Source organism: Galeopterus variegatus, unplaced genomic scaffold (assembly GCF_000696425.1).
Source record: "Galeopterus variegatus unplaced genomic scaffold, G_variegatus-3.0.2 Scaffold1732, whole genome shotgun sequence".
Classification (NCBI taxonomy): Eukaryota; Metazoa; Chordata; class Mammalia; order Dermoptera; family Cynocephalidae; genus Galeopterus; species Galeopterus variegatus.
In genome coordinates this window covers 155,469-180,116 of record NW_007727843.1, presented here as the reverse complement: position 1 = coordinate 180,116, position 24,648 = coordinate 155,469, and the positions used below count along the sequence as shown (strand labels likewise).

The 24,648-nt window shown below is 38.5% G+C and overlaps 1 protein-coding gene across 1 annotated transcript in view; it reads left to right on the top strand.

Annotated features, from left to right (window-relative positions):
* The window catches only part of LOC103595279 (nuclear receptor subfamily 6 group A member 1-like), a gene marked incomplete at both ends in the record, with an annotated part of 201,517 nt that overhangs the window by 23,776 nt on the left and 153,093 nt on the right, over positions 1-24,648 (top strand). Inside the window, one exon of the mRNA XM_008578640.1 lies at positions 12,837-12,878. Within this exon, the coding sequence (XP_008576862.1) occupies positions 12,837-12,878 (42 nt within the window). The remainder of the gene's footprint in view (positions 1-12,836; positions 12,879-24,648) is intronic.

Genomic DNA, 24,648 nt, shown 5'->3' with positions numbered 1-24,648 from the left:
GGTTCAGGAGTAGAGTCTCATCTGGAATTGAAAGTTTGGCAGGTGTGGGTGGGTGGGGTGTCATCAGTTGGGAAGTTTAGGTGAAACCATCTGAATGAGACCATCCAACCCGGGATAAGAAGGTAGTGTGTGTGTGCTGGGATAGGCCTTTCTTTAGGGAAGAACATGTCACACGGGATTTATATAATCTTCATGTTAGGATACGATTTTCTTTGGGGGGAAGTATTTGCCTACAGTGAGTAAGGATATCCAAAAGATATTAGGATACCTCAAAAAGTTAGTGGAATAATAGAATTAAAAGATAATATGGATCTTTCCACAAACTTTTTGAAGCACCCTGGTATGTATGGCTTACTGAGTGTTATTGACAATCTGTGTTTACAGTCTTTCCCCCCTTTTTAGCCTGATTCACATGGCATCAAGTCTTTTCTAGTTTCCCCTAGGAAGAAATATGTGCTGTTGGTCCACTGTGGCTTGTGTGTCCGGTAGGGAATTTACTTCATAACTACTTGTATCTAGCCAGTTTTCTATTTTCTCTATTAGATTGTCAGAATCTGGGGGAAGCCAGCTTTATTCATCTTTGTTTCCCTTATGTTGTAATCTGGCAGAGCACCCTATACGTTGAAAATACGAGGTAAATATTTGTTTAATTTTAGAACATAGAAAAGTTTAGCATCTAAGAAAAGGCAGGATTTTTTCCCCCCTTAATCCTGTTTGTGGAGTATTCCTTGTATTTATGTAGTGCTATAAATATATATTGGTTGTTGCTCCTCTGTCTTAACTCACCAGGCTCGAGTAGTTTTTCAAAATTTCTTTTGGGATTATTTTATAGGTTTGATTAACTAGCTTTGCTTCAGATTTGAAAGATCTGGGGTGACAGGTTAAAGATGTTGTATCTCCTTGTTGCCACACAATGGATTTCTGAAGCTGGGAGATGGTACTGAGCTTTAGGCATTAATGACTAACTAGTATGTCAGAAAGATTAGTGCCTAGAATTGTGTTTCCAATAAGATAGCAATTTAAAAGTCATTTAGAGAATGTCTGGTAGGTTTTTTCCCCCTTCAGTTGAAGTGCTTGATTTTAGAGAGTTTAGCCAAATCATTTTTTTTTCTTAGGATTTTTAAAATGTACAATATGTTTTTAATCAGAAAGGTAGAATGGAGAAAAAATGTCAGCTGTAATGCACGCACTTAGAGATAATCCCTGGGAGAAAATAGACCAAAGTGTGCTTTTTCTTATATAAAGGTATTGAGATATAGCTGATGAACTCATTCTGAGAGTACAGTTTTACATCATGTTTTTAAATATGGTATTTGCCCATTATAAACTCTTGATAAACATTTTTTTTTTCCTTTTTGTCTTTTTTTCGTGACCGGCAACGGATCGCAACCCTCAGTGTCGCGCCCGTACCGGACCGGGACCGGCAACGGGATCGCAACCCTCGGTGTTGCTCCCACACCTCGCTCAGCCAGTGAGCGGCCGGTCTGTATGTGGGATCCGAACCCTCGGCAGGAGCACCGCTGCACTTCCCAAGCGGCGCACTGTAGCAGTGGGCCACCGGGCCGGCCCACTAGTAGCATTTTTTTAAAAAAAATATTCTGGATCCATCTAATGGCTCTAAAAATATTTAATTTCAATGTTCACGAACAGAACTTTGGGGCTTGACTCCAGGGAGGCTAAAATTCTACACATTTAGTGGCCTCTTAAACTGTTAAATTCAGTGATATTGAGTAATATGGATCCCATTTCTTCTCAAAATACATTCGTGTATAAATATAGTAAGTTAAATTTACTCGAGTTAATTTTTCTTTCTTTCTTTTTTTTTTTATTTTTGCAGTTGGCTGTTACTGGATCCGAACCCTTGACCTTGGTGTTTTAATACTGCTGTCTAACCAACTAAGCTAACCAGTCAGTACTTGAGTTAATTTTTAATTCTGAGGTGGGAAACAAAGTAACCTGAAAAAGGACAATTTATTCAGAGGCCTAGGATCTTCATTCATGTTCTAAAGCTAAAACAAATATACGGGTACAAACAAATGGATACTTGAAAATACCAAGATCGGAATGTTCAGTTTTCAATTAAGATCTTTGCCATTGTGTGTAGAGAACATTCAGAGGCAGCTTGTTCTCTCAGGAGGGAACTCACATTTACTGAGCTCATCAGACTGGTGTAAAAAATCCAAACTCCAATATACTGATCTACGATGAGAAAAACACTGTTGATGAGAAACATATTGTTGCTCAGACCTGAGTCTTTGTATTAACATAATAATGACTACATTTTCTCCCAGTAGGTAGACTATATTTCTAACCATCTTCTGGGCAATAAAACGAGTCTAAATAAATGTAAAAGGAAGCAAGTCATACAAAGTGTTTTTTTATGACCATAATAGAATTAAATTAGAAATAAATAACAAAAAGATCTCTGGAAAGTCCCCAAATACTCAGAAACTGAATAACATACTTTATATAACTTGTGGGTCAAAGAAGAAAGCAAAAGGGAAATTAGAATGTTTTTTATTGTTTGTTTTGTTTTAATTTTAATAATATATTTTCTTTAATACAACATACCTACTGTATCATCATTTCAACATGAAGTAATCTTTTTTTTTTTCCTTTTTTTGTCTTTTTTCGTGACCGGCAACGGATCGCAACCCTCACTGTCGCGCCCGTACCGNTGTGGGATCCGAACCCTCGGCGGGAGCACCGCTGCACTTCCCAAGCGGCGCACTGTAGCAGTGCGCCACTGGGCTGGCCCTTGATAAACATTTTTTTTTTTTTGTCTTTTTCCGTGTCCGGCAACGGATCGCAACCCTCAGCGTCGCCCCTGCACTGGACTGGGACCGGCAACGGGATCGCAACCCTCGGATCGCAACCCTCGGTGTTGCTCCCGCGCCTTGCCCAGCCAGTGAGTGGGAACCAGTCTGTATGTGGGATCCGAACCCTCGGCGGGAGCGCCGCCATGCTTCCCAAGCGGCGCACTATAGCAGTGTGCCACCGGGCCAGCCCTTGATAAACATTTTTAATGTTCACAAAATACTCAGTCGAATAGGTGTACCATAATTTAATCATTCTCCCGTGGTTGAATTTTTAAGCATCTTCCAATTTTGTACTGTATTTTATTTCTGACCTTTTTCTTAGGGTAAATTTCTAGGATTGATCCAAAGGGACAAACATTTTCAAGGCCCTTCATGAATCCATGTTCCATTTTTATATGGGGGGCTTTCAAAGAGAATGAGGAAAAGCTACATTCTGCCACTGGTGGGTCATTTCTTTGGTTGCATCTGCTCCTCACTAATGGATTTCCGGAACAGAGCTGGCTCCTACTGTTCCATGAAACCATCTGTTGAGGATGGTATGGAGTACTTTCTGAAATGACCTCAAAAGCTCTCTGACCATGTTTAAACAAACTCCTTGGTCTGTAAGACTTTTCTTTGGTTAGTCTTTGAAATGACAGTGAACAAAAAAATCTCCTTCACTCTCCTCACCCATGCTGGGAGGAATTTATAATTTTTTAAAAGAAGCTAATAGCCGCTTCTGACATGGGCATCTTGGATAATTCAAGAGGAGGCTTATAAAAGGGCTCAACTAAGGTGTGGTATTTCTTCTTGGACTGTGAGGCCCTGCTCACAGTGGGAGTGTCAGGGTTTGTGGGAGTGTCAGGGTTTGCTCTTTGAAATAAAGCCAGATTCCCATCTATCTGGCTGTTGCAAAGCATGCACCATGCAAAGGTAGGGTTTTATTAGCCAGGATACTCTGAATAGAAGTTCTCTTGTTTTGATTTTTGCAGCTCTTTCCATGTAATAGAGTACAATAATCTCTCTAAACCTATAAGATGGAGATAACAGTAGCTACTTTTCAGTAAGAATTGATGTAAAGTGTCAAGCTGATGCCTGGCACATAGTAAAGATTCAGTAAATGGCAACTGGCAGATTGTTTTATATATTTTCTTGTGTATGTGTACTTTGAAATCTCTTTAACCTCAAAGCTGAATGAAGAATCATTAACAATCCCTTTTGTTCCTCCAGAGAACCAGAAATTGTAAATGAAAAATGTCAGAGCCTCATCAGTACATGCAGTTTTCTGAGAAATGCCTGTACTAAATTTCCATAGAAACACTAATGACCTCTGACTCATCAGACCGAATTGCCTTCCTAAACTGTTTTCACCTTCTGATTCTGTAGCCTCAGCCTTGAAGCTGTGTACTGTTTTTATTTTTTTAATGTTTTAAAATTGAAATGTCATAATCTTGGGCTGGCTTTTCTGCCTTTAGTCTAGTTTCAAGGCTATAATTACAAAGCTAGAAGCCTGAAAAACTATATGAAAGGTGATGTAGGTTGATCAGATGGAAGTTATTAATGTTTCCATGGAAATAGAGACACTTCTTGTAAACTGCATTTAAGCTGAGCAAATAAGTGGGCATAATAGGTTATATAGTTGAGAATCCTTGGCTCCCTCCACTCTCCTTACGCTTCCCCCCCCCTCTAAGATTTCACATTAAGAAACCGACATTAGGAAAAGGGCACTGTTTCTGTTGCAGTTTTAAAAATGTGACCTTGACATTTGTAGGTGGAAAGAGGGAAATATTACTTGAAGTTCTGCCAGCCAGCTTTTGCTGTGTAGACTTGTAGTGCTATGTGTTGTATTCAAAAGCATTTTCTGTTATTCCTGAAGTATGGTTTGTTAGGTTGCCTATGAGAAACAAAAGCTAATGGCCTAGGTGGCCCCCCAACTCAATAGATAGAAAGGCAAGAGGCAGATGTGAATTTGATGCTCAGTCAATCCAAAGAAAAGTGTTCCTGTATCTGCCTGGTCTGGAGCTAGCTTGCAGGCTGCGGTCTGGCTAGCTGATGTTTATTACTCCCCGTCATTCTCCTTCCCCCCAAAAAAGCGAAGTATCTTTTCAGCCTCTACCCAAGCCACAGTTCGTACCAAAAGGAGCTAGAAGATGGAGTTGGGGAAGGGCCCTGAAAAATGCGGAGAGTTCTTAGAATGTAAGGGGCTGTGGATGGTTTGCTATGTGTATGTTGGCTATCTCAACAAAGCTCTTTAATTTTTTAACAACTCATTGTGCATTTAGTTTTCTGGTTGCAATTTTAGAGCCACTGTATTAAAGTAGTCAGAGTTAGGCTGGCATTGACAGACTTCCTAGGTGTGTACGTATATTTTGTTTTCTTTTTTTTTTCTTTTTTAAAGATGACCGGTAAGCGGATCTTAATCCTTGACTTGGTATTGTCAGCACCGTGCTCTCCCAAGTGAGCTAACTGGCCATCCCTATATAGGGATCCGAACCTGTGGCCTTAGTGTTTTCAGCACCACACTCTCCCAAGTGAGCCACAGGCCAGCCCTATTTTCAATGACTATTATTGCCTGTACGATAAAAGCCCAAAACTCTTCATGTGTGATTGTTAAGGGTCTTTATGATAGGGCCTTCCTGTGGTTCCAGTCAAATCAAATTACCAGGTAACATTCTATTTCCACTCTCTGTTCCTTTCACATGCTGCTTCCTGTGAATATGTTTCTCAAATAGACTGTTTGCCTGGTGAATGCCTATCTCCTCTCTATGCTCTGTGATTGCTCTTTCTCCTCTCACTAATGTTGATCATGGCTACAAAGCACTTTCGCTCACCTAAGTGCATCATATCATTGAATCCTCGTACCAATCTATAGATGAGGAATTTGGCTCAGAGACGTGAACTCAGTTCCTAAGCTAATGCAATTAGTAAGTAATGGTGCCAGGACTCAAACTTATTCTAATACCACAGTTTATGCTCTTACTGCTCTACACTACTTTCCAGTTGTATCTTTTCCATTTGTTTCCATGCAGTTAATTTTTTTCACAAGGTGTTGTTTTATTTTTTTTTGCTAGGCTTTATTTATTTATTTATTTTATTGTGGTAAAATATATATAACATAATATTTACCATTTTAACCATTTTTAAGGGTACAATTCAGTGGCATTAAGTACATTCACATTGTTGGGCTCTGCAGTTATTTTTGTCTGTTCTGTACCACTCTAGACTATTCATTCTCAGACAGTAAGATCAGTCTAATTCATATCTGTATCTTCTGGGCATTGGGCCTACTACAGTGTAAGCAGGTACTTGATAACATAAGGATTAAGTGACTGTTTGCATTTGGAGGCTGGTGGAACTAGTATTCTGATAATAGCTGATACAGTTATAAATTGGATAATAAATGATTCTAGTTTAAGCATTTCTATATTTCATTTTCTTTAAAGCTGCAACAGAATCCAAAACATGGCATTACAAATTTAGGAGGAAGGAAGACTTCTAGTCTTTCATTGTCCAGTATAATAGCTACTAGCTTCACGTGGCTATTAGAATTAAGTGAGAGTTAAGTTAAATTCTGTTCCTCAGACACACTAGTTACATTCCAAGTACTCAAGTTACCTGTGGCTAGTGGCTACCATATTGGGCAGTGTAGATATATATAACATTTCCATCATTGTAGAAATTTCTATTGGACCAGCACTATTCTAGACTTTTCTTTTTAAATAGTGAAACTGTCATTTTCTCCTAGAATTTGTTATTTTGGCAAGAAATTCATTGTGGTGGCATTGTGGTTTACCACCATTGTCTTTTGGAGAACGAAACAGTTCTTCAGACATTTGCTGAGTAACGTTTCCTGGGACATGTCTCAGGCCTGGGCTGGGGTTATAATAGGGGCTGAGACTAGATCTGACTGAAAGAAAGACATTGAGTTTCATTGTGGCCTAACTGTAATCAGAGGAGACAAGACAAATGAGAAACTGATACAACTGCCCAGAGCTGGTTGGCCCAGAAAGGACGAGCAAATGACTGTTGTATATCAGTACAAATCCTGGGTAAAGATTTTTAGCTTTTTGTTAGGAAGCCTGGAAAACAAATTTCTCTAGAATCTTAAATTCTAGAGAATTCAGATTCTGGTGGCCCTGATCTTGATGTGGTGTGGAAAGCACAGGAGCCTGTGGGAGTACAGAAGAGGGGCACAGAACTAATCAAAGCAATTTCAAAACATTTTGTGACTTTTTGCTTTCTTACTCCTAGAAGTCTTGGTTTACTTTATATCTCACATTTAAAACTATATAAAACTTGAATTGCAGTTGACTTGGTGAAATAATGTTATATCTCATATTTAAACATTTAAATTTCAAATTTGCAGATCTGTTGTTTGTTTCTTGGATTTTAAAACCATTTTTTTTTTCTTCAGTGGTCCCAGAAAAGCTAATAGGTTCAGTCATTGTGTCTATAGTGCCTAACCTACATTTGAATATGTGTGTGGGAGAGAGAGGGGAAACAATTAGTGGAGACCTGATCTGAGTCCTGACGTCAGAGTGGTGAGTAAAGGTGGGCTCAGGTGGAGAAAATAGCATGTGCAGAGGAAAGAAAGCTAAAGATCATGTGAATTTTGGGGAGACATAGTGTAGTTCACTGTGGATGTGTACTGTTGGGTGGTATGTGGTGAAAAGCAAGAGATAAAGTTGAAGTGGTAGGCAAGATCATGAAGGATATGTATATGATTTCTGTTTGGGGGAATGATTTGATGTTAGATTAGATTTATAGAATTTTACCTTTTAAGGGCTTCACCTTAATTTGATCTGTGGGCTGCTCAGGCTTCAAAATAGACTAACTAGTAGGGTCCTAACCCGGATCCATATCTTTATTGCATTGTGCTGCCTTCTTACAGTCAGATTAAACTAAAACATTCCTAGAGTAGCTTTTTAAAGATAGAGTACAATCAGCTAGTGTTTCAGGCCTGAATTTGTTGACTAGCTTTACCCGTAAGCCTTTATTCATTCACATTTGGATAAAACAGATACTCAAAAGTTTATGTTGTTATTGTGGTAAATACCCAATTTTGTAGTCAAAATACCAAAAAGATCAGTGACTCTTTAATCTGTTTCTGTAGTTAATCATGGATCATTTTCTTTTTGTCAAATACCTATTTGGAGAAGAGCTTGTCAACTGGAATTCCTCTTATATTAAAGAAGATTCCTAGACTTAGAGTAATTTATTGATCACTTGCCATAAAGTAGGTGATTTACATATATTCATCACATCTCACAATTGAATATTATGGTTATTTTTACCACCATTTCAGTAAATAGGCTTAGGGTAGTTAATTTGACAATAGTGGCAAATTTGGGGTTTGAACCCAGCTCTAACTCATACTTATCCCTTTTACAATATGCATCTGTCTTCCAAGTTAAACTGTGCTAAGTGAATATAAGCTTTGCACTAAAATTTTATTTTATTTATTTATTTATTTATTTTTTAAAGATGACTGGTAAGGGGATCTTAACCCTTGTCTTGGTGTTATCAGCACCACACTCTCCCAAGTGAGCCACCGGCGGGCCCTTTGCACTAAAATTTTATTTTATTTATTTATTTATTTATTTTTTAAAGATGACTGGTAAGGGGATCTTAACCCTTGTCTTGGTGTTGTCAGCACCATGTTCTCCCAAGTGAGCTAACTGGCTATCCCTATATAGGAATCCGAACCCGTGGCCTTGGTGTTATCAGCACCACACTCTCCCAAGTGAGCCACCGGCGGGCCCTTTGCACTAAAATTTTAGATTGCTTATGTGCACGCTGACTTCGTGGTATTTTAGGAACCAATCTGTTTCTCATCTGTCTTTACCTTTTCAAATCAATTTAAGTCATTGTATTAGTCCGTTTTGTGTTGTTATAACAGAATACCTGAGACTGGGTAATTTATAACGAAAAGAGGTTTATTTGGCTTACAATTCTGGGACAGCTGCATCTGGCATGGGCCTCAGGCTGCTTCTACTCATGGTGGAAAACAGCAGGCAGCTGGCAGGTATAAGCAGGTCACATGGCGAGAGGAAGCAAGAGAGAGAGAGAGAGAGGGGAGGTGCCAGGGTCTTTTAAACAACCAGCTCTCGCCGGAGCTAATAGAGTGAGATCTCACTCAGGCCCCCTGCCCCCAGGGAGAGCATTAATCCATTCATGAGGGATCTGCCCCCATGACTCAAACTGCTCCCGTCACTGCCACATTGGGGATCAGATTTCCACATGAGTTTTGGCGGGGACACACATCCAAACTCTGTCAGTCATCAGCCAAAGATCCTGGATTTCTTAGAATATTTCCTAATTCTTGGGCCGGTCCAGTGGCGCACTGCTACAGTGCGCCGCTTGGGAGTGCGGCGGCGCTCCCGCCGAGGGTTCGGATCCCACATACAGACCGGTTCCCGCTCACTGGCTGAGCGAGGTGCGGGCGCAGCACCGAGGTTTGCGATCCCGTTGCCAGTCCCGGTCTGGTACGGGTGCGACACTGAGGGTTGCGATCTGTTGCTGGACACGAAAAAAGACAAAAAAAAAAAGGAAGAATATTTCCTAATTCTTAATGTGTTGTATTTGTGAGGCATATGGTTTTGGAGATATGTTTGTGTATTTACGGGGCTTGGGAGTCTGTTTTTTCTGCTGAACAACTCTGATATCCTTTGCCTTTGAGTTGAATCTAATTGAAGAAATCTAATTGAACATGCATTTGGTTACAGTGAGCAGTGGCTTGGGTTCTCTAGCTATGAATCATTTTGCTAGCTAGCTCTGGTACCTGAAAATCTGGGTGAGACTCTGTTTGAGAATGGTAGCCAGGTCTGGCCATTGCATTGACTTGTCATTAGGAGGCATGTGGTCTGTAGATAGGATTAACATTGTTCTCCCTATCTCCTCAGGCCTCCTGCAATAGTGATGATCTGTAAAATCAGAGACAACATTATTAGCCAATGGTCTCAGGAATAGATGGAGGGAATGTAGACATGGTTGTGGAATTAGGGCTCTTTGTGATTCTTGGAGGAATTTGTTTTAGGGTAGATATAAAGATTCCTTTCCTTGGGGAGTAGCAAACATCTATAATCACATCAAGCAGTTTACAGGTTAAAAATATTAAAACAAACAAAAAAAAGTTCAAGAATCAGAGCATGTAGCTGCAGTGACATTATTGATGTTAGGGTTCCATCCCGTGTCTTTGAGGATGATGTAATGAATGGCTTACTAGTTACCCTCTTATAATCTACACTTTGCTACTGCAGACACAGCACTGAATTGGATGTACCTTAGGGATTAGTTAGTAGTAGTTCACATATGTTGAGTCCATACTTTATCAGATACTATGAAAAGCTTTTACGTGCACTATCTCATTTAATCCTTTTAACGGCCCTATAAGGTAGGTGTTGTTGTTGATCCTAATTTATAGCAGGGTTAGGGTCAGTCCTCCTTGGATAATATGGACTTTGAGTGGAAGAGGGATGTGTCTCCAAAGGAAAATCAGAGTGCCATTAACAGAAGAAGGGGTGAGTGGTTGCTAGGCGATAGATATCCACTTTATTTTTTAGTATTTTCTTTGTTTTCAAGTCAGCCTCTATTTGTGTTTGATCTAGTTATTTTGAGTTCAGAATATTGGTTGTTTTCAGAAGGTATATTAGGCTTTGTCTTTTTTTGGAGACCTTTAGTACAGTTCTTTCATTTAATGTCCAGAATTCGAGGCCCAGAGTGACTTGCCTAAGGTCATATAATCAAAAGTGGCTTGAGTTAGAACCTAGGAGAGCTATAACCATCCTGCCTTCCATGCTTTCATCCTTTTTTCTGGTCAGTTTATATTAAGTGAATATAACTTATTCTCAGTTTCACTTCTGGTAGGGTGTTCAATATTCAACCCGTCTGAAATGATGAGCTATTTCCTCATTGCCTAGTCCTACTGTATGAATGTGTGTGTTCCCCCCAAATCCAAATGTTGAAATTCTAACCCCCAAAATTTTGGTATTAGGACAGAGGGCCTTGGGGAAGTGATAAGGTCCTGAGGGCAGAGCTGTCACAAGTGGGATTAATTTCCTTATAAGAGAGACCCCAGAGAGCTTGTTCATCCCTTCTACCATGTAAGGACACAGTGAGAAGATGCCAGAAAGCAGGCTCTCCTCAGACACCAAATCTGCCAGTGGCTTGATTTTGGATTTCACAGCCTCTGGAACTGTGGAGAAATAAATTTCTGTTGTTTATAAGTCATCTGATTTATGATATTTTGTTACAGCAGCCCAAATGGATTAAGACACCTGGCATCACTCCATGTCTTTTCTGATTTCCATTGCCTTTACGTCGAGAGGCTTTAAAAGCCGCTCTGAGATGAGCCTTTTCAGGCATCTCAGCCACTTTCAGCAGATTCAAAAGTCTAGTGTTTCAGAGGAGATCTAGTCTCCTCATTCAGACCTTCCACATACTGTCCAAGATAGACTTAGATTTTCTGATTCTATGACTTCCTTCCCTTAGACTGTGATCCAGAGGCAGGGTCGTGTTTTCTGCTGAGTTCATCGTGCATTTGTGTACCTTCCATATTGTATTGGCAACTCTTCTGGACATAGAAGCAGCTCTGCACATGGATAAGGCATGGTCCCTACCCTTGAAGAGCTCACTATCTAGTGGAGGAGGCAGATATTTAAATATTTCCTTTCTCATTTGGTGAGTGCTGGAGGGGCCTCTTCTGTTTTCCATGTTATAGTGGTGGTGATATTTGAGCTAGATCTTGAAGGAGGAAGCACAGGAAGGCAAGAAAGGATGTGGTATGTCTGGTTAATGTGGCCAAAACATCCCAGGACTGCAAAGAACTTTAAAAATTGTGGTGTTTAAAGACTCTACCTGCTACTTGAATCCTTCTTCTCCCACATGACTGCCAGTTGCTGGTTTGACTTCTGGTTGCCCAGCTCTGTTGACAGAAGATACTCTTATACTTGTCAGTCCTAGTTTTGCCCCATAATTTTTGAGTTTACTATTGAGATATTACAGTCAATGTTATTGAACAGCTACTGTGTGCTAGGCTTGTGAGAGGTGATGTAGACACAGCTGTTAAGAAGACAGGCCTGGTCCCTGTTCTCATGGAACAGTCTAATAGGGGAGGCAGACACTGAACAAGTTATTCGTTGTTGATGAGTGCTATGAAGAAACAGCATAGGTGTTATAGATAATTATAACAGGAGATTTGAATTTTGTGTAAGAACAAGGGTGAAGGAGGCAAGAGAAAGCTTTTCTGAGGAAATATTTAAACTGAAGATGAGTAGAAAGCAAACAGGAGAAAGTAGGCAGTCATTCCAGGAATAAAGAACTTTCATCAACTATGTATAGAGGACCTACTGTATTTGCCATTCACTATGCTTGATTTTTTTTTTCCAGTGTGATAGTTACACTCCAGTCAGACAAATGTAGCTTAGACTTTTTGGGTATGAAATATATTTTGAGAGGTGTTTATTTCAACCTGACTAGCATACTTATTAATGGAAGAATTGCTTACATATGTATGTAAAATTTTTCATATTTTCTTGCCCATGAAGGTAAAATTCTTCAGCATCTGTGAAAATTGTAAATAAAATTACCCTGTTTGGTATTTGTTATAAGTTCATATTTAGTATGTTTTGATTTTGGGGGGGAAAAGAATGGATAATGTTAAGTAGAATACGACAGGTATTAAAATGAACAGTAATTTTCCTGAGTTTTTATTCCAACTAATATTGGAATAATTAGTTTTGAAATTGTTTATTGAGCGCCTACTGTGTGCCAATAACTGAGTTAAGCATTTTGGTATCTAGCTTAATCCTCATTACAGTACTGTGGTAAGTGCTATTATTTCCATTTTTATAATAAGGTGATGAAATGGAGGCTCAGAGGGATAAACAGCAGCTAAATATTAAAACTAGGATTCAAACCTGAGTTGACTTCTCAGTCTGGATTTTTTTCCCACTATATGATACTTGCTTTTTCATATTTGGAGTCAGTTTGGAGTAATTCACAAATCATAATCTTTTTTTCCTATTGTTTTCTCTTTAGGTTTCTGTCAGGATGAATTGCCAGAGCTCGACCCAAGCACTAGTAAGTTCCAAATGTTACCCCAGTGTTCACTGGTTAAAGGATGTGTGTGTCCACTTTTATAACTTAAGGTGTCATTGATGAGCCTAATTTTACTGACATTCAGATTTTATTTCACTTTGTTTATGGGAAGGTCATTCTGTCTTTTTTAGTTCTGCTTTCTTTTTCTTTTCCTGATCTTTTCCAGTGGCCAAGATTTATCCGTTTAACAGAAGTTGGTGTGCTGAAAATTTCTATTTAATACCAATCTCTTTGCTCTGTTCTCCATCCTCTCATGAAACCAGCAACAACAACAAAATTGTACTTTCATTTATGCACACTCACAACTATTTTTATAAAGTATGAACTAGTTTTGTCATAGTTTCTTTCAAAGGACAATTATGCTTGGTTTAGAAATTTAGAATTGATAACCTTTGTACCGCAGTTTAATTTGTAAAGCATTTTCATTTACATTCTTAAGGTTAAGGTATGAGAGTGACCATTTCATGGTCTAGTTAAATGATGTTTCAAGACTGTGTAAGTCTTGATTATAGATAATCATTTGAGTTTCCAGTGCTCACTAAATGTGGCATTCACCATTCTGGGACATGGTTATAATTGTTAGAATTAGGACATGGGAGTATCTAGTGTTTATACAGACCTTATTTTGCTATAATGCCAAGAAGTCAAATGATAATTCAGATTGAGACTCAATGAAATGGTCTACAGTTATTTTTCTGCTTCTAGTACTTTTTTTAGAGTCATGGGCTGGCTATCTGTCACCAATCTGCTGTTAAGGTAAGTGATAAAGCCTACCTTGCCACCAGCCTGGCTGATATCAGCTCTGAAGATGTAGACATTCTTATGTATTTTCCCCACGCATGTTAATAGTATAAATATCTATGTTTGCTTAACTAATACTTATTAATTGTGAGACAAAATAGGTCCCATGATGCTTATCGAACACCAGAGAAATAGATTGGTCTCTTTGGAAGTCATAAAGTCTAGAATCAGTTTTGTATTAGGTAGTATAGCCTCAGTATACAATAGCTATGGGCGAATACACTATTTTCTCTTCGTCATTCTCTTATGAATAGTCTTTACTTATGAGAAGGAAAAGGTAAATTCATTTATCTTCTTGGGGCATGATCCTTTCTTATAAGCATTTTTGAACACTAGGAAGGTCATTGAGATGCCTGGTAATCTTTCAGACAGCTATACATAAAATATGCCAAATAGTTGAAAACTCTGTATGTTACGCACTGAATATTCTCTGTGCTCCAGACCCAGTTCTAGGCTCCAGGGCTACACAAATAAATAAGTGTATCTCCTGCCCTCATGTATAAAACAGTCTTGAAAATATTAGAAAAGATATTTTTAAACCATGTGCTTTAATTTAGCACATGGTGTACCTAAGCTTATTCTCCTTTTCTGCACTTAGTAGCAATTGAAATAGCTCGTGCCCGTTTTCTGAGAAAGGCCCTTGGTATTCTCATGAAGATTATTGTTGAATTATTATTCTTTCTAGGTAAAGTAATCCTAGCTCATTTAACATTTCTGCCTAGAATCCCTAGCTAATTGTGGTGATTTACAGACCTGTCCATTCCATGAGAATGAAAAGATATTGAAACAGAATTTTTGTTTATCAGTTTAGAATGGGGGTCACCTAAAAAAAAATCACTTTTCTTTTAAAAATTGTACTTAGTATATGTAATAGTATTCTCATTAGTTCCTATATTATCTTTGTGAAGTTAGAAGTATTTTTATCCATTCTCTTTGAAGAAATATATAAGGATTTGATTATTATAAATAATAAGTAGGTAAGAGTAAAATTATATCATCTGTACCAATCTTGGGATTCCATTGAGTGTGCTCAGCCCTACCAAGTGATAGGAAGCCTCAGGAGTGAGATGGGCTGTGTGTGTTGTGTTAAACTGGTCATGGTTTTTAATACTGCACATTTCATGGGTTCTGACTTAGAAGGAATAACATCTCCTATGCTAATTCCTCATGACTTTTGCACATTAGATTGAGAATAACAGGGATTTCTCTGTGTTGTATATTTGGAATTTGGAGGCCCTAATGTCTTTCCCACCCCCACTCTCCAAATTCCTGAAAGGGAAAGCCTGCTCACACTTGCTTACTTTGGAACAGGAAATTCTTGTATTGCTAATTTCTAATTGTGCTTGGCAGTGGTTGTAGACAGCAGGTTGGGACAACAGGTGGAATGTGTTGGAACTAGTTGAGGAAAGACTGATTTTGTCCAATTCAGATGGCCTTTTTACCTTTTCTGTGATAGAGCAGATGGGCAGCTATGCTTAGAATATGGGCAGCTGTTCACACTCTGGCTGTTTTCCTATGATTCCTGAGCTTCCTGGAGTCCAATGTTATGGCACAGGTTCAGGCTAAGTTCATTTCTACAAGAAGTGTCCCTGTACCATGCCCATTAGCATAAGCTAGGGACAAGGGCAGTCAAAGGTCAAGAGAAGTTCAGAACAGCATAATCTTTCTGTACTTCTGTTTCCAAATAACCCCAGTCTGCCCTGCTCCCCAAGTTTTTTCCTTAGCCATCATGTTTACCATGTAGTTGTAAAACTAAAGAGAACAAGGACTGACTTGATACAAGGAGAGTTAGAGAATAGAAGTCATTGTTGCCTAAAACAGGAGAAATAATTGATTTATGTTTTGGGGCCAATTAGGCTATAAAACAGAAACAGTAAAGGGACCTATGACTTTAGGACAGCTACTTGCTCTGATTTCTGTCAGACAGAAAGGGGATCCCCAATAAAGACTGTCAGCTTCTTTTTTTTTTTTTCTTCCCTTTTTGTCTTTTTTCGTGTCCGGCAATGGATCACAACCCTCAGTGTCGCGCCCGTACCAGACCAGGACCGGCAACGGGATCGCAACCCTCGGTGTTGCTCCCGCACCTCACTCAGCCAGTGAGCGGGACCCGGTCTGTACGTGGGATCCGAACCCTCGGCGGGAGCGCCACCGCACTCCCAAGCGGCGCACTGTAGCAGTGCGCCACCAGGCCGGCCCAAGACTGTCAGCTTCTTAGGCTAAATTATTCATTCCTTTCATGCCTCTCAGGGATTGTAAACAGCACATAATATAGGGAAACAATTGGTACTGTTCGGTTATTGGCCAGATAGAGGGTCAAAGGGTAAATAGTTGGATTAGCAACAGCTGTTCTTCCTCCTCAGTCAATTTTTTGTTTCTTATTATCTATTTCAGCAAAGCTATTCCTGAATTTTTGGCCTATATATAATGAAGTCCATTTCTCTCCTTTTAGTATAATCCTAAAACATAGTTACATGGAGAGTAAACATCAACCACAACTGAAAATACTCTTTTTAATTCAGTTTTTAAAGTTGAAGATGAACATTCTTTTTGGTATGTGCTGTGTTGTCTGATGTGCAGTGGGTATTATCCCAAGGAAAGTAACTACTGTAGAAGTTTCTTTAGCTTTTTTTTTTTTAACCAGTTGGTTGAGGATCTTGGTGAAGCTTGATGTAAAAAAAAAAATAAATAAAATAAATAAATTGCCTGTGTTTAAACTGGCAGTAAAATAATGTATATTCATCATAGAAAACAATAAGAGAAAAATATAAGCTTTCCTAATCCCACCACCTAGAAGTAACCATTCTTTCTCATTTGAGAATATGTCCTTCCAGTTTGTGTCCAAGCTCATCTTTTACATAATCAGGAATCATACTATATAGGAACTTTTGTATCCTGTTTGTTTTTCCCCACTCAGAATTACATTGGGAGCAATGTCCCAAGTCATGAAACATTTTTTGGTAAGTATTTTTTAATGGCAGGATAATATTTCATTGAAAGTAAATAGCTTTACCATGATTTATTTAACCATTCTCCTATTTGGGGGCATTTAGATTATTTCCAGTTTCTTCAGTATTATAAATAATGCCACAGTGAACATGTTTGTTTATAATTTTTTTTGTTTGCATTTCAAATAAATGCTTTAGCTCTTTGTATAAGCCAAAACTTCTGAATTTGGAGCATGGACTCTAGCTCCAGATTGCTTGGGTTCAACTTGGCTTCAGTATTTATTAGCTCTGGGTAAGTCTGAGTTTAGTGGTGTTTACAACTAATTGATAACAACCATTTAGACATTTTTTTGTTTCTTCTCCATTCCCACTGTTTCACTTTGACTAGCCTTAAAAAGAGAAATTTAGGGCTGGCCCGGTGGCGCACTGCTACAGTGCGCCGCTTGGGAGCGTGGTGGCGCTCCCGCCAAGGGTTCGGATCCCACATACAGACCAGTTCTCGCTCACTGGCTGAGCACAGTGCGCCGCTTGGGAGCGTGGTGGCGCTCCCACCAAGGGTTCGGATCCCACATACAGACCAGTTCTCGCTCACTGGCTGAGCGAGGTGCGGGTGCGACGCTGAGGGTTGCAATCCCGTTGCCGGTCCCGGTCTGCTACGGGCGCGACACTGAGGGTTGTGATCCGTTGCCGGACACGAAAAAAGACAAAAAAAAAAAAAAAAGAGAAATTTACTAGCTCTCTAATCTTGGTTAATTGTTTAATCTCTTTGTGCCTCACTTTTCTCATCTATACAATGGGGACAATAAAAATTTATTTCTATTTTATAGGGCTCTTATGAAGATTAAATTAAGTAATACATATATAAAGTGTTTAGAACAATGCTTGGTAAAGGGTAAACACTATAAAGTATACGCTATTCTAGGCTGCATAGTATAATGTTGAAATTCTCAGTCTCTATATTAAATGGGCTGTTGTAACTGCATTTTATTCAGTTAAACTAGCCTATGTTTCTTAATGTCACAAAGATGAATCATTCCAGATGTAAGCAGGTGTACATTACTGCTTCAAGTAAATAGTTCAGTCACAGGAACAGGGCTCATATACTGTTGACCATTTTGGCCAAGGCTCTTGTTTACCATCTGGTTGACTGTTGGTAGGGTGTTTTGGCCCCCTTCCCCTAACCAACAGCAGGTAAACTCCCAAATGACCATCTGCCAACCCACTTATTTAACCTCTTAGGATACTAAAGAAGTTAACCTTCTGCTTATTTAAAACAAATGTTTAGATTATGCACTTTCTCTTTGGTCAATAGCAAGGTCTTATAGAAAGCATGCTAAGGAAAAATTTATACAGTTTAAAATCTGACCATTATCATTTATAAAACACTGTATATTTGGGATTCTTTCAGACTCGGACTTTAAAAAATAAAATATATTCTACTGATCAAGGACCTAGATAAATGAACATTTTAAAAGAGACTTGAGGGCCGGCCCCGTGGCTCACTCGGGAGAGTGCGGTGCTGGGAGCGCAGCGGCGCTCCGGCCGTGGGTTCGGATCCTATATAGGGATGGCCGGTGCGCTCACTGGCTGAGCGCGGTGCAGGCGACACCAAGCCAAGGGTTGCGATCCCCTTACAGGTCACAAAAAAAGGACAAAAAAAAAAGAGACTTGAAAGTTAAATTAATCTTTGGCCTCTCTTGCCATACCAAGCAGGGTGATGATGGGATGAATAGGCAAGATGAAAAACAGCTTCAGATTAAGAAAGCCTGACACACTAACTTGCTCTGGCCTTGCATTCAACTGTCAAATATCTTGGGATCCCAAGGAGACTTTTTGTGGGTTCTTCTAACCATGAAAAAGAAACATACATTTCAGCTAAAGTATCCGTAGCTTCTGTCCAAAAATCCAGTATTCTATTGCATGTCTTAATGAGTCTACTCCTAATTGTCAAACTATATGTCACAAATTTTGGTCTCAGGAAGTAGTTCATATAAGCCCAAGAGTTGTCTGTAGAGAATGAACTTAAGGCTGAATGTTAGAGATCAAGTAAGGAAAGGAAATTATCATTTACTGGGTATTACTTATGTGCCAGGCACTTTGCATATATGCACTTTGCATATATTTGCATTCAGTAAGGGTGAGAAGATTTATATCATATAAAATGATCTGATTTTAAGCTTGACTTTGTAATACCTAGTCCATTTATTGTTCTTCCTCCTCACTTTGTGTGCCAAGACAAGAAACAGTTTCCGTTTTTAAGGGACTCTGGTTTAGTCAGGAAGGCAGAAACAAAACTTGATGTGGCTTTTACCATATGATAATAACACCGAGTGCTTCACATACATATTTTCATTAAGCACTCAAAACCTGTTTAAAGATGAGATTTGTGAGACCTGAAGAGGTTTAACGACTCACCCCGAAGTACATAGTGAGGTATCTGAGACTTCAGAACCCATGTTTTAACTAATCTTCCATCCTGTCTCTAGCTCTCTTGATTGTGACGAATCTCAAATGTGGTAGAAGAGTTGAAGGCAGTGTAATGACTTATACATAGTTGGGATTTTTGTGTACAAAAGGCTATTTTCAAAATGTCATTTCAGGCTCTTTTGCATATATTAAGATGATTTCGGACACAAAGTGGAATGATTCAATGTGGAATAGGTTACCAAAGAGATTTCTTCTGTGACTCAGGTTCAGCATTATTCCACTCTTTATCAGACCGGTTCTTTCTGGAAGTAAATTAAGATAAGTTCACAAATCTCTCTTGTTTTGCTTCTTTATGTCACCTTTCCTCTGCAATATTCTGTTAGTGATTTAGGTATTTTGCATTTATAACAGTTCTGAGAGCTTGCATCTGTTCAGCTAAAGCTGCCACATCACTGCTAGATCAAGTCTCTTGAATGTGGCCTTATGCTGGGGAGTTGCCTTCTGATAAGGATTCTTTTGAACAGGGTGGGGGTGGTATGAGATCCAGAGTTTAGGTTGAACTCTCATCCCCTTGACTTCTGCCCCTATTTCAGAGTTTATATTGGTGTGGTAGGGACTCCCTATGGAGCCAAGAGTTTTGAGCACTTGTTTACAATTGATGAAAAGATAGTTGCATTCAAAGGCAGTTGTTGGGTCCTTGGATAATCATGCATGTCTGCCACTATCTCTGGTGGGTGTAGGGAATGCTTCAACATCTAAGTCTGGAGATTTTTAAGGGATGACTTAGAAGGAATGAGAAGAAACTCAGGCTAGATAGATAGTATGCTGCAATTGTTCTTTCTGTGGGAGTAGTAGAGCAGTAACATTTTGAGTTCAGAGAATGATTTGTTTTACTGTATTTCATTAAAAAAAAAAAAAATCCAAAAGTGGTTGCTTAAATGCAATACATGATAATGAGAGAGTATGTGGAAATTCTTTTCTTCTTTTTTTGATGTCTCACCAAAGAGAAAATTTGCTGTGTTAGGCAAATATATCAGTAGTGGAGGGATACCCTAGATTAAAGCCACCTTCTTCAAAGTATAACTTTATGCATAGTTTTACAAATTAGCATTTTCTCTAAAATTTTGTTGTGGTACTCTGAGTATGCTGAGAGTATACCAGCTCAGTTCCAAGTGAGTCCTCATATACCTTTTCTGGGCATGCTTTGGTCAACCAACACTTTTTAGTCTCTCTACCTCAAGTTTTTTTGTTTGTTTGTTTGTTTTGTTTTGGTTGGCTTAATGTCGTGGATAGGAATCTGAAAGAAAAGATAAGCTTCTCTCTTTGAAGGGATCTGACAGTCGCTGTGAACGAAAATTGAATATGCTTTTTTCGTAAGCATAAGGAAAGATAAACTGCAGAATAACAAGATTCAAAGTGAAAATATAGTATTATATCTTTTTCATGTGTTAGCACAAAATTCCATGTGCTAAGTATAATCTGGCCTATAAATGTATTTTGTTAGTTGTCAGCATTTAAGACCTGTAAGAATTTAATAAAAATTTGGATTTCTGAGTTTGTTGAAAAATTGGAAGATTTAACCCTGAGCTTGGATTTCTGCGTGGCATCTGTTTGGGTGGAACAGAGTAGTGGCTGCCCTCTTTAGATGAGCATGCACTCTTAAGTTTGTCACAGAGCCGTGTGGCCTCCTTCACCCATTCATGTTTCCTTCCAGTCTTCTGTGGGCATTTGAGTTTGCAACTCCTCCATTAACAAATGTTAATTTTCAGGGCATGAGAAAATGAGGATGTGGGAAAATGGGAACTCTTGTAAGTATAATCTAATAATATCTGTCAAGACTGATAATGTGCAGGTTTATTTTTGCAGATTTAGCATTTTAAAATATAAAAATATAAAATTTAAAACTACATATTTAGCAATTTATATGTCTAGGAATTTATTCTAAAGAAATGACAGTTATGCAAAATCTGTATAGTCCTTTTAGCATTTATAGTAGTAGAAAAAAATTGGAAACAACTCAGATGTTTAATAGGGGACTAGTTAAATAGATTGTGGTTATTCATGCAGTGGAATACTATAGACTCGACTCGTTAAGGAGAAGGCAAATTTTTAGTCTGGAATAAGATACACTGAACTGTTAACAGTGTTGTCTTTGAGAGAATGCGATTACAGGGTGACTTTTGTTATCTCTGTGTTTTAATTTTTTTCTTGGATTATTAAGAAAACAGATATGTAGTTTTAAAAAATCTCTGTTACTCATTTTAGCTGCTAAGTTTTCAAGGCTATCCTGCCAAATCGAGCCACTTAGGCTCTAGCTTTTCAGTTAGAGTGAAGATTTTACATTCAGAATTCTCTTATTTTGAAATTGCTCTCAGGAAGGGGAATCAGTGTCCTCAAGTAGCAGGGGCCATCTTGAAGCCCAAGAACAGAGTAAAAGCCTAGAGCAGCATTTCCAGATTTCTGTTTGCAGCCCTACTTACATTCATTAATCCAGCTGTCAGAATTGGCCTCTTTTTCAGTATTGGGAGGCTTGAGCCAGTGCTACAGAGAATGAAGGGAGCCTTCAGGAGCTTCTCATATGAATCGGGCTGTCCTGGCAGTTACAGGGTTAGTTGGTGAAAGTAACCCTAATGGAATGCATGGTGCCTGGTGCAATGAAAAGAACACGTGTGAAAATTTGCATCTTGGCTTTGCCACTTCTTTGCTGAGTGACCATAGGCAACCTGTGAAGCTCAGTTTCTTCATCCATATAATAATAATAATGCCTATAAGAGGTTGTTTTTAAAAACAGGTGAGATGATATATGGGAATTGCCCAGAATTTAGCTGCTGTTGTCATTCCTGCATGTTTCTCCTTTGCTGAAATACAGGACAAAAGTTTTCTAACTTTTTGTTAATATTTAATGAGCATATACTGTATACTAATGACTTTAAAACATTATCTCATTTACCCTTTCTTCCTGGCAGCTCTATGTGCTTAATCTCAGCTCTTTTACAGATTTAACATTTGGCCAAGGTCACACAGCTGGGAAGTGGCAAAGCCAAACCCTGTGTGATTCCAAAGGCCACGTCCTTTTTATCTTTTTAAAATTGAGGTATGATTTACACACAACGAAACGTACAGATCTAAAGTGTAAAGTTCAAGCAGTTTTCACAAATGTGTGCAGCCTTGTAATCAAATACAGAACATTCTGATCCCTTCAGAAAATTCTCTTACATACTTTTTCCCAGTCAGTCCCACTACTCTACCCCAAGAAGTAATAACTTCTGATTTCTGTCATGATAGATTAGTTTTGCTTGTTCTAGAATCATACATATGCTCCTTTGTGCTTTTTTTAGCATAAGGTTTGAGATGCATCCCTGTTGCTGCAGGTGTTCAGTAGTTCATTCCTTTTTATTGCCGAGTAGTGTTCCATTGACTATCACAGTTTATCAGTTCACCTGTTGATATCTGAGCTGTTTCTAGTTTTTGGCTATTATGAATAAAGCCGCTATAAAATTTCTTTTCCAAGGTTTTTGTGGATATATGTTTTTATTTCTCTTAGACATATATCTAGAAATTGTTGGGTCATATGGTAGATGTATGTTAAACTTTTTATGAAATTGCCAAACTGGTTTCCAAAATGTTTATGCATTTTATAGTTCTATTAGGAAATGAGTTCTACTTACACATCTTTGCAAGCATTTGGTATTGTCAATCTTTCTAATTTTAGTCATTCTAGTGAGTATTGTAATGGGATTGATGTGCTTTTAATTTGTGTTTCCTTGATGACTGATTATGTTGGTCACTTTTTTATGCAGTTATTGGCCATTTATATATCATTAAAAAAAATGTGTTCAAGTCTTTTCACCATTAAAAAAAAAATCATGTTGTCTAATTGAGTTGAGGTGTTTTTTATTCTGGATACAGTATTGAGAGTTCTTTGTCAGGCATATGTGTTGTGAATATTTTCTCTTAGTCTGTGGCTTTCCTTTTTACTTTTTAACATGTTTTGTGATGAGTAGAACTTTTAAATTTTTATGAAGTCCAGTTTATTAATTTTATTCTTTTATGGTTAATTAATGCTTTCTGTGTCCTCCCTAAAAAATCTTGGCCTAACCTGAGGTTATTGTATGTTTTCTACTAGAAATTTTATGATTTTGGGGCTGGCCCGGTGGTGCACTGCTACAGTGCGCCGCTTGGGAAGCGTGGCAGTGCTCCTGCCGAGGGTTCGGATCCCACATACAGACCGGCCGCTCACTGGCTGAGCGAGGTGCGGGGGCAACACCGAGGGTTGCGATCCCGTTGCTGGTCCCGGTCCGGTACGGGCGTGACACTGAGGGTTGCGATCCGTTGCCGGTCACGAAAAAAGACAAAAAAAAAGGAAAAAAAAAAAAAGAAATTTTATGATTTTAAGTTTTATATTTATGTCTATAATCTACCACAAATTAATTTTTTGTATGTTATGAGGTACGAATGAAAGTTTTTAAATATGAATATTAATTTATTCCAGCACCATTCGTTGAAGACTTTCCTCAGTGAATATTTCGATGCTCTTAATTGAAAAATAATTTGTGTGAGTCAGTTTATGGAACCTCTTCTCTTCCAATAATCTTTTTTTTTTTTTTTGGCCAGGCAAGTTTAGCAGTGGGGGGTTGTATAACAACTTCAGTGAGACTAATAAGTTAATAAGTTTTGATAACTCACTACCATCAGACCAGCCCCAATAATCTTTTTATCTTTTCACAAATACATTATGTCTTGATTGCTATAGCTTTATAATAAACCTTGAAATGAGGTAGTGTTAGTCCTCCAATTCCATTCTTCCTTTTTGGAGTTGTTTTGGCTATTTTGCGTATTCTAGGTTTTTTTTTTTTTCATTTCCGTGTACATTTTGGAATCAGCTAATCAACTTTTCTTTCTTCTTCATCTTTTTTTTAATGAAAAAGCCTGCTCAGATTTTGATTGAGTTGCATTGATTCTACCAATTCGGGAAGAGTTGGCAGTCATCTTAATAGTACCGAGTCTTCTAATCCATGAATTCAGTGTATCTCTCCACTTATTTTAGGTCATCTTTATTTTCTCTCATTAATGTTTTTAAAAGTTTAGTGTTGTGGTCTTGTACATCTTTTTAAAAACTTATTCCTAAGTATTTAAAAAACTAATCCCTAAGACAACAAAATTTTTTTTAATGCTATAATAAATGGTATTGCTTTTAAAATTTATTTTCCAATTGTTTGCTGGTATATAGAAATGGAATTGATTTTTGTATATTGAATCTATGTCCTGTGATATTGTTAAATTTGTTCACTAGTTCCAGTGACTTTTATTTTTATTTATTTATTTATTTATTTTTGTCTTTTGTCTTTTTTCCGTGTCCGGCAACGGATCGCAACCCTCAGTGTTGCCCCTGTACCGGACCGGGGACCGGCAACGGGATCGCAACCCTCGGTGTTGCCCCCGCGCCCCGCTCAGCCAGTGAGCGGGAACTGGTCTGTATGTGGGATCCGAACCCTCGGGCGGGAGCGCCGCTGCGCTTCCCAAGCGGTGCACTATCCAGTGTGCCACCAGGCCGGCCCCTCCAGTGACTTTTAAAAATA